Source organism: Carex rostrata, chromosome 24 (genome assembly GCF_964058835.1).
Source record: "Carex rostrata chromosome 24, lpCarRost1.2, whole genome shotgun sequence".
Classification (NCBI taxonomy): domain Eukaryota; kingdom Viridiplantae; phylum Streptophyta; class Magnoliopsida; order Poales; family Cyperaceae; genus Carex; species Carex rostrata.
In genome coordinates, this window is record NC_135941.1 from 1935931 (window position 1) to 1946776 (window position 10846).

At 34.1% G+C, this 10846-nt stretch overlaps 1 protein-coding gene and 1 long non-coding RNA gene across 2 annotated transcripts; one reads left to right on the forward strand and one right to left on the reverse strand.

Moving 5' to 3' along the window:
• Positions 1 to 4213: 4213 nt before the first annotated feature.
• LOC144575971 (uncharacterized) lies at positions 4214 to 6783 on the forward strand. The gene is made up of 4 exons (XM_078326244.1): positions 4214 to 4559; positions 4666 to 4877; positions 5206 to 5491; positions 6196 to 6783. The coding sequence occupies exons 1-4, from the start codon at positions 4299 to 4301 to the stop codon at positions 6508 to 6510; spliced, it is 1074 nt and encodes a 357-aa protein (XP_078182370.1). The 5' UTR covers positions 4214 to 4298; the 3' UTR covers positions 6511 to 6783.
• An 867-nt stretch (positions 6784 to 7650) lies between these two features.
• LOC144575728 (uncharacterized) lies at positions 7651 to 9975 on the reverse strand. The gene is made up of 4 exons (XR_013518510.1): positions 9129 to 9975; positions 8784 to 8867; positions 8434 to 8471; positions 7651 to 7980 (listed from the first exon to the last, which is right to left on the reverse strand). It is a non-coding gene; the product is annotated as an uncharacterized LOC144575728 (long non-coding RNA).
• Between the last annotated feature and the right edge of the window lie 871 nt (positions 9976 to 10846).

The following is a 10846-nucleotide window of genomic DNA, read 5'->3' on the forward strand; positions in this document are numbered from 1 at the left end:
TTTGACAAACCCCGAATGAAACATTAAATAGAATTGTGTTCGTGTCATTTATGTTTTCATTCAGTGTCAAGTTCTACAATATTAGGTATTTATCGTTCCCACTGAGAAATATGTATGTGTGATTGTTATCTAACGCTGTCCGTAAAAAGCAGTCATAACGGTAGCTTTTCCATATGTATAGCTTAGCTGAGGAAGTGATAGTTTACCAATAATATTATTTGTCCCTCGTATGATAGAGTAAGATTATCTGCTAGCGGTATAATTACAAGAGTAATTATATTTGATAATCTGCTCAAGATCAAGAAAATATTCAGTTAGCAAGGATGACACACATCTACCTTGAAACTAATCTGATAGCTATGAGACAGAAGAACAGACACAAGTAAATAGTTTACTGGATCGTGATATTGTACAGTACAGCATCATCTGTGTAATTGGATGGTCGTGATGTATACTGCCAGATACCGCTCATGATTATAGAAGTTAAAACAGTTTTAACTCTATTTACCAACATAACACAAATCATATTGGGTCACACCATATAGGAGTTAATCGGAGAATCTTATTGCAATTGATTATAAATTTGTTATAATCAATAGTAAGATGGTTATAATTAATTATACGTGTTATAATTAAATTATAAATGTCATATAAGATGACAAGCAAAAACAACGGTTAATTTATAAACGTACACGGTACGTTGTATAAAAGTTACTGAAACAACAACTGCAAGAAATATAATTGTTCAGAATAATTATACGAATATTATTTGTATTCGGGCCGAGGGCATTCGGGTCTTTTCAGATTCGTCCTTATCCGCATGACATGTCATCGATCCGATCCAGATGACACGTCATCGATCCTATCCAGATGACACGTCATCAATCCTATCCACATAACACCTCACCCCCTAGGTGGCATGCCTTGTCATAGGGGTATTTTGGTCTTTTCACATCATTTTAGAGGCTATAAATAGAGGGGTGCATGAAGAGATTAAAATACTAATTCACTCGTATCGTTTCGTGTCGAAACGAATCAGTATTTTCTCATTTTCTCGGTTTCTCTCCCAAATAGTGTTTCGGTTGAGAAAAAAAAGTTATATATAGTTGACGTATAATCTTGCGGGTTGTTGTGAAGTATATTTACGGGATTGATAAATAGTGTTTTCCCGAATTTTGCGGTATTTCAGTTTTGCTCATTGATGAAACTGAGTAACCGAAAATTTGTGTTTACGGGTTTTTGTCTTTTTCTCCGTGAATAGTGTTTTTGCATAATTCCGCGGTTTATAGTATTTTTGGCAAAAGAAATAAATCGCTCTCCATTAGTTTAATTATCGTGTAGGTACTTGGCAGTGGAAGGATTTGACAAGTTGTTGTCTGTGGTTTGAAACAGTTATTGTTGTCAGGTTCTTGTGTTCAAACGCTTAATTAATTTGTTGTTGGTTTTAAAATTGTGGTAAGAACATTTAGTTTTCTGGTACAATGAACTATTGCTGTGTTTATTGGCTGTATGTTTAATAATTGTTGGAAACTCTTTTTAGTTTTCTGGTACAATGAATATTTAGTTTTCTGTATGTTTAATAGTTGTCGTAAAATCTTTTTAGATATTGCTTGTGACAAGGATTGATATATATTATATGTTGGAGTACTTGTGTTTGTATATTTTTTTAATTGTTGGTTCAGAGATGGGTATGATGGAATGAGCGCATGCATGTTTATCTTTGCTTTGCTAGCTCTATTTTAAAAATGACTAGGCTAGCTTGTAATACTAGAATTAATAGTAAAAAATAATAATAATTATATATACATCACCATTGGTCCAGAAATTAATGACCCACTAGAATTCAAGGATTTGCCAACGCCAACACAGACAAAATAGATGGTGCAAAATACTATTGCAATCGGCTATTGAAATTCAGTGGACAACGTTAATCACATTTGCCGTTGGTTGGAGAAACAAAAGTGATGGCGTTGGGTTCGTCAAATTCGATGGCCAAAGGTGTGCTGTCGATGGTATATTGATTAACGCCATCTGTTTTGATTCAATAGCATAGATGTCTACATTTCCTATCGGGGCGATATGCATTGGATCGGACCCCGATGGCACAACGCGATTCTAACCGACATAAAAGGGTTTTTTTTGTAGTAGTAGTGAGAAATGGCAAAGGCTCATAATTAAGTCATGGAATTATGTATTAAAAAAATTGTTTGGCAATTTAGGGTTCTCATTTAGTGCTGTTAATAGCCTAGTAGCCTAGTAGAACATATTTAATTAATGCTTCAATTTTTTTTTTATAATCTTCGCAGAAGTTGTGAAGTTACGAGAGAGAATCGAACTCTCGATTTTTGGATAACCAACAGTTCTAGAACTTTTTTCCCTAGCGAACTGTGTTACCTCCCTTTCTCTGCTTCATAAAAAATGTTAATTAACTACATCTTTCTCTCTGAAGAAATTTCTTACATGCCAAATTATTTGGACCAAAATTTATATGTTAATTTTAAAAATTAAATATGGACTAAATCATATTGTGCCGCATAATTTATGTTCCCACAATTTGTGCACTCTTTCTGAATGGATGAAGCACAATTGGTGCAACTTAATTAATAGATGTGAAACCAACCTATATATGCAGCAGTTCAGGATATTCTGATATCTTGTATATATACACCCATATTTCCACAAATAGAGATGAAGTGAGAAAGGAGGAGTTGTCCCGATGCTAGCACACCGACCCATAATTGTTTTTCAACTTGTCTTTGCGAATACCGGTAAGTGTGATTAACTATTGTTGAGCACATATCTGACAAGCAAGTGAGAAAAAAGAAATAAAGAACTTAATGGGATGCTAGTAGTAAAGTATATCTTGAATTATATTTTACACAAAATTTTCCAACATGGACTTCTTTAATTCAGTACTATGTTGGAAATTATATCTTGATTCGGATAAAAATTAAAATTGAAAGATATGTACACCACAATTTATGAGAAAAAAATTATTAATAAATTTTCGAGCAATGCATGCAATGAAAAATAAGAGATAATTAATAGGGATCATAGTATATTATTCCTTTAATATTGTTGTGGGAATCTGGAAGTTACTAGATTCATTGCTCTAATGTTATTGTGGGAATTTTGGAGTTACTGAAGTGCGAAGACTCAAATAATTATTCAAATATGAATCATACAACAAAAGTTTAATGTAATTGGAGCAATATTCAACTTATTTTTTTAAAAATGGAAAAGTGGCATTCTGAGAAATTAACGTCATCTCTTTAATTTGTTCTAGAAAAGAGAAAAGTGTTATTCATTATTGATTATTTGTTGTATATGAAAAAGAGTTCTATTGGTTTCGTCATTGCAAATAGTTATTATATATATATTCAATTGTGAAGAAATCTGAAAATTTTAGCAGAATAATAGATGTAGCAACTAGTAATGAAATTATTTCTACTAAAAAATTATAAAATTTTGAACAAAAATATCAAATTCGCAAAAGTTAGTGTTATCTAGTGAAGAAAATTAATTACATGTTACATGTTTCGTTACGACACGTCACGTTATGTGTGTCAGTTATGTGAATTGTGTGACGTGACTGTTCTCTATCATCTTAGTTACATCACATCACGTCATATCACACATTACATGACTACTTTTTCCAAAATTATTTCTTTATTATAATTTATTTTGTAATAATTTCTTATTTTTTATATCTATTTTTGTTAATTTCTATGAACTATATTAAAACTTGAAAAAAATAATTAAACATGATCAATCATGTCATGTTTAATCACGTCATGTATGTATATTACGTGAAAATTTGTATTATTTTTTTATCATTTTAGTCATATCACGTCACTTAAAAATAAATTTTTATGTGATTTGTTATTTTTCCCTTTACTAGTGGTATCATTTGGCATCAATAACGGTCATATGCACACTGATAAGCTTGTTGATATGTTGCTTCTTCTATGTACAGGAACTCATATGCTTCGCACAAAGAAAACACAATAAAAAAATAATTTTTGTATTCAATTAATATACAACCGGGTTCATATTTTTTCATATTCTTTTAATTTATTTCTTATTACAAAAATTATAGACACTTTGCACTAGCTACACTAAATCCGGGTTTTTAGAATTGAGAGATTACCAATAACCTTTAGGTTAGGTGGGACCGTTTGTCATATTCAACTTCTTTTCTTAGGAATAGCATCATTATCACAACTGTGCGTTATAAAAACAAGCCTTGTACATTAAAATTGACTGTAACTCTTAAATCTTCTCATACTCAAACCAAAATGCTCATAGAATTATTGGCAGTATTTCTGATAGCATTACTAGGCTGGGCATATAATTTCATAAAACCGCCGCCTCCTTTGATATGCGGCAGCCCTGGTGGACCCTCCATTACTGCTCCACGCATAAAGCTGAAAGATGGAAGGTATCTTGCATATAGAGAAACCGGAGTACCAAAAGAGAAGGCCAACTATAAAATTGTGATTGTTCATGGCTTTGATAGCGATAAAGGTGAACCCGGTGACCCTCCTCCGGCATCCCAGGTCAGATTAAGCTACAAAAATCAAAACTCAAGTTTCAAATAAGAAAAAAAAAGGTTGTTAATAGAGAGAGAAGAATCATAGTATATTCATAATTCATGATTCACAGGAATTGGTGGAAGAATTGGGGATTTGCTTTGTGTCATTTGACAGGGCCGGGTATGGGGAGAGTGACCCGAACCCGAAAAGAACTGTTAAGAGTGAATCAATGGACATAGATGAATTGGCAGAGCAGCTAGAGTTGGGTCCCAAATTCTATTTAATTGGGGGTTCAATGGGAGGATACCCAGCTTATAGCTGCCTCAAATACATTCCCCACAGGTAATAAATACCTCTTACTCGCCGTTCCAATAAGGTATATAGTAGTCATAAACATCAGCTGCTATCTAACTTACAGGTGCTTTCTACTTAGATATATTTTGTTCCTGCTTTGTGAGGGTGTGGTCCTTTTTAAAAATAGTAGTCATAAATATCAGCCATTATCTAATCTAAATTGTTGTTTGGCATGAGTCTGTCAGTAACCTGTAACTTACTTATTCCAGATAAAAGGGTCCATTTCAGTGACAATAGAATTCCAGATTGGTTGCCAGTACAAATGTAAAATATATTATCAATACTGTAACTTCTGAAGTATGGTGAATTTTGATAGGTTACTTGGTGTTGCGCTGGTGGTACCAGCAGTGAACTACTGGTGGCCCTCACTTCCTGCTGATCTATCAAAATCAGTGTTCAAGAAATTAGACATTGGAGATCAAATGGCATTTTGGGTGGCGCACAATTTACCGTTCCTATTTTACGGTTGGATGAAGCAAAAGTTGATTAAACCATCTCCAACTATTACTGGCAAAGGGTCCAGGGAAACACTCTCCAAATCAGATCTTGAGGTCCTTGAGATCATTGAAAAAAAGCAAAGTTCAACACAACAGTCTGATAAGGTTTGTTTCTTTCCTTTCCCCTTCCCTCCACTATCAAATTTCATGAAATGCTAGGTTTGGTTGGTTTTCTAAATTTGTAGGCTTATGGGACAAAATGACAATTATGTATATCCATTTATTTTTTGTAAACAAATTTATTGGTGAATATGGCTACATTAAACTCATTGAGGATGAATACTGCTAATACAAGCTTGTATTCACCCAAGTAGACTCCAAAATGGGGGCAACATGAGGCATATATATATGCTTACCTGATCCGCATAAAAGCTTTTCTAAATGTGAAACTAATAGGAGTGAGGCTATGGTAATATACATATTACACACCGGTTGATGCTATGGACACAAATCTCCTTTTTTGTAGTTTAAATAGTCAATCTGAACCGTTCCTTCATATTAAAATATACTTGCAGTCTAAATTCTACATTTTAAGATTTCTTTACTATTTTTTTAGATAGATAGAAAATCACTTGATTTGAAAATTTTGGACCATCCAAAATCAGTGATTTTCTATCTATTTAAAAAAATAGCAAAAAATGAAAAATTTGACCTTCAAGTACATTTTCATATGAAAATCATATTTAACTGTTCGGATCAACTAAACAAATTTTAAAAATAGAGATATAAACCCGTAGCACGGGTCAATCTGTAATATGCATATTACCATAATCTCACGCAACTAATAGAGCAAGTAAACTTGCGTGCAGTATAAGAGGAAGACAAGACAACAGGGAATTCATGAATCTCTGTACCGTGACGTGATGGTGGTGTTTAGTAACTGGGAATTTGATCCAACGCACATTGAAAATCCATTCCCAAACAATGAAGGATCGGTGCATTTGTGGGCAGGAAGAGAAGATACATTATGTCAGGTTGAGATTCAGAGGTATATTGCGAAGAAATTACCATGGATAAAATATCATGAGATACCAAATGGTGGTCACCTTTTCGATGCTGTTGATGGCATGAAGGACAAAATAATTAAGGCACTTTTACTGGGAGAGGAGCCTCAGCATATATAGTGCAATCTATATATAATTTGAGATGCTGTATTACTGTTATTGTAATATCTGTGTTATAATATGCGGCAAGCCATGTCAGACTTGAAGTTGCATGACACAACAAGTGGCATTCTATATAATGTCAAAAGATAACTTAGATTATATGTGAGCCAATTATGATATAATCATATAACTCATCAAAAAAGTTAAAAGCAGCATAAATTAATCTGTGGAGTTGCTTACTTGCTTTATTTGTGTCGATCAATTGAGTGAAAAGCCCATTGCAAGTAGAAACCAAGCAATTTCCCAACTTGACAAAATCTTGGAAGTAGAAGAGGAAGGTAATATAGGGATAGAAATGAACTGCTAATAATTAAGTCAAATTTGTTTGCAAAAATAAATGGTATGGAAACAACGATAAGCTGCCAAGAGATAGAAAAGAAGAGAGAATCAACAAATGTTCCAAATGAAAAAGGAAGAATCTACAAATGTTCCAAATGCAAAAAAATTCGTTGCAATGCAAAGGTAAATTCACACTGCATTGCTTCGAGTAGGATGAATTGATTGATTACGAAAGGAGCATATTTGCTGAGGCATTGATTAAACCAGAACTTCAGAAAGATTTGAGACCAATGACATAATTTTTTTTTTATACACACAAGCTAGATAAATTAGATGTGTCTTTTGTTCAATCCGGTCAAGTCATATGCCGTACAAACTGCACTTAGTAAAGATATCATATCAGAACAGCTAACTGAAAGATCATACAACACTAGTACAAAAAACCTCTTCACTGACTGCTCAAATACCCCTACACCGATTGTTATTGCAGCGTCAGTAAAGTCGGCGCCAGTGAAGGTTACCCTACACTGACTGCTAAAAAACAGTCAGTGTTGGTGCTCAACACCGACTCTTTTTAAAAAGAGTCAGTATTGAGACTCAACACCGACTGTTTTTAAAAAGAGTCAGTGTTAGTGCTCAACACCGACTCTTTTTAAAAAGAGTCGGTGTTGAGCACCAACACTGACTCTTTTTAAAAACAGTCAGTGTTGGCATGGTTCTGTTTGATTCTGGGCTAGCCTCCATATTTTTGCTAGCCATATATTACCATTCAACATTTATTGACATTAAAAAATTAATATGCCACAATCACAAACAAAAGACACCAAACAAGTTAATTGCCATTAAAAATTATTCAAATTACATGTCATATATCCACAAAACACACAAGACACCAAATTATCCAAGTTAATTGCCATCAAAAACCTATTTACTTGACTTAAATAAAAAATGCTTCTCTTTCTTGCAACCTATAACTAATATAAAGGATAGTACTACCCGAGAAGAGATGACATTCAATTGACGAGGCCTATTCAACGTAATAAACATAGATTTAGGTCTTCTAATTTCTTGAAACTTTTCGAGGATATAGATTGTGCTTTCCTGAAACTTTTGGTACCGAGAACACCCAAATCAGAATTGTAGTCTGCCCTGTACAAATTTTACAAAAAAGGTTGTCAGCAAATAAAAACTGGTACTAGGCTGAAACTCTCCTCTTATAAAAGTTATTAGAAACCATGGCTAAAAAATACAGAAAAACATGAAATATAGGTTGCATCCTACTGAGAATTTTGGTATAAAGAACAAGAAATTTGGACTTATGGGCTGTCCTGTGCAAAAATCACAAGACAGGCAGGTTAAAAGACCAAAAATACCCTTCAGTTGTGTATTTCAGCAAAATGAAAGGAACAAGCACTGTAAAGGTCATGAGATAAATTGTATAAATCTTCATAAGAACAATATACACTAATGTAGAAGAGAAATCTAAATACAGAGAAAATTTTAAATCACTCACTGGCATTTGGGTATGCTGGTATTATACCAGTCTGTACTACTTGCCTCTATAAAAATAATTTTTTGAGAAAAAAGAGATGCACCTATTACCTATACAAGAAGTGTACCCATCTCCCTGCCATCATTTCCTATTTTACAAAAGAAATACTAATGACTTGAAAAACAACAAAAATAAAAATTACAAACAGAATAGAAATGAACATATATAGAAAGCCTAGTTTAAAAATAAGGCACTATATGCAACAAAATCAAGCTAGCACCATAAAACAGAATTTCAATATTGCAAAAGCCATATGATCCCAATTTTAGCGAAGTAACAGTAACAACGAATTAAACAGCAGCATCCATTTGAAGCTTTCAACTTTTAGACTTCTAGTATGTTTTCTGAAATTGTAGCTGGCATATCTGGTGTTTTTTTAAGAAAATTAGAGATTGAGTACCAATTATGTAGAGGAATCCAAGATGTAGAAGTACCAATTATCTAGCTTAATCCTTGTAATTAGGCAGATACAAATTCCAGCTATCTAGGAAATTAATGTACAAAAGATACATTAATTGGGCTCCCACTAACCAGTCATATTGCTACAAAAGGTACATTATTTTCCTATTAGGAAGTGTCGAGCAACAAAAAGTTTTGAGCCTTTAACAAGCCTAGTGAGATTCAGATAACATGAACAGTAATAGTTACCAGCATGGGGCTATTCACGGCCTCATTATTCAGAATTAGTTGTGCATATAAGCTATATGTTGAGAAAGAAAGAGAGATTAACAGCAAGTTGAATTACCTCTGAGTAGAATGTAGCAAGAGACTTACTGTCTGTAATCTCTTCACGCCATAATTACGACCAGCAGCTAAATGCCTGTCTTGTGAACTACTCCCTGAAAGAGAGAATATTGAGACTGGTGACCCGTCATCCTGGTTAAAAAATGTTTAAAATGGAAAATCCATTTAAATTATGTACTTGGTTAAAGTAAAAATGGGTTATGGATGCATAAGAGACATGCAGATGAAATGTACCAGTATTGCTACAACAGAATTATGGATCAAAAGGATGTCAAATTTGCTTCGAGTTACATTTAGATGCCTTAAGCTATACCACGGCATATAGTCCAGTGATTTCACTCAATCTCTATTCACGACAAGTGTAATGAATCCAGATGAACTAATAACTCAACTAAAATAACTAAATTTACTTCTTAATTCTCACTAAGTGGCATTTCATCCAATTCAAAATATACAAACAAGACCCTACTTTTACAGCATGGCATGGATAATTAAACAGATCTCTATCCAAAATTCGCCAAATTATGCAAAATTAAACAAACTAGGATGGATAGGCGAACAGGTAACCTTAGAATTGGTAACCGAAATCATGTCCAAATGGGAAGAACTCAACATTTATCTACCACCAACCACAGCCCCAATTGAAACACAAAAAAGAGTTGAGCAAGACTTAATTTTTACTTATCTGGGGGCACTCGATCCGAGCTATGATGCGATTCGATCTCAATCTTGGCCTCAACTGAGATGCCAAGTTTTGATGATGTCGTTGCAAGAATCGACCAAGAGGAGTCTAGGCGAGCCCTTATGAACCCTCGCCTGTCAGAGAATCAAGAGAACAAAGCCTTCAAGGTACAGTGTTGGTATTGCTACTCAACACTGACGCTTTACAAAGAGTCAGTGTTGAGTACCAACACTGACTGTTTTTTAAAAAGAGTCAGTGTTGAGAACACTGACTCTTTTTAGAAAACAGTTAGTGTTGATCACCAACATTGACTATTTTTAAAGCGTCAGAGTTGGTAATCAACACTGACGCTTGAAAAACAGTCAATGTTGGTGTTCAACACAGACTCTTTTTTGAAAAATAGTCAGTGTTGAACAACAACGCTGACTATTATTTAATAAAAGGGTCAGTGTAGTGTGAGCAACACTGATGCTTTGCTTAAAATAGTCGGTGATTAAGGGTCGGTGAAGGAGTTTTTTGTACTAGTGCAATGAGGAAAGATAATTATTTGAAGAGCTTGTAACAGGGCTTTGCCCATAATGGCCGTGCATGCTGCACTCTAGAATCTACAGAATAAATCTCAAATGCTATTTGTGTGGCCAAAAAGCTGAATCTATCCATCATATGTTTTTTGCTTGCAATGTAACAGAAGCTGCCTGGTTTGAATCCCTGGTACAGATCAAAACGACAAACTGACACCAGATCCGAACCAAGCTATTTTGCATCTAGCCTCAAACCTACCATAACAACAGCTCGCTTTCAGTTTTAAGCTAGCTTGGTGCATTTGGAATCGACCAAATGAGATTATGGCCCAAGCATTGACAATGTAGGGACAGTAGGGTGTACAAGAGATCTCATAGCACCTAATGAGCACAAGTTAATTGATCCCATTCATTTAAAAAAAAAATTATACCTGTATATAATTTTCTATATAGTTTAGAGTAAAATGCTGGGTATCGTAAAACTGACCCCACCCCCTCCCAATCAATATGTGTTTG

Excerpts from the sequence above, each read along its gene's own strand:
- LOC144575971 (XM_078326244.1), top strand. The coding sequence starts at position 4,299 with ATGCTCATAGAATTATTGGCAGTATTTCTGATAGCATTACTAGGCTGG. Across the intron at positions 4,560-4,665 it reads ACCCTCCTCCGGCATCCCAG|GAATTGGTGGAAGAATTGGG; the intron begins GTCAGATTAAGC and ends CATGATTCACAG. Across the intron at positions 4,878-5,205 it reads CTCAAATACATTCCCCACAG|GTTACTTGGTGTTGCGCTGG; the intron begins GTAATAAATACC and ends GAATTTTGATAG.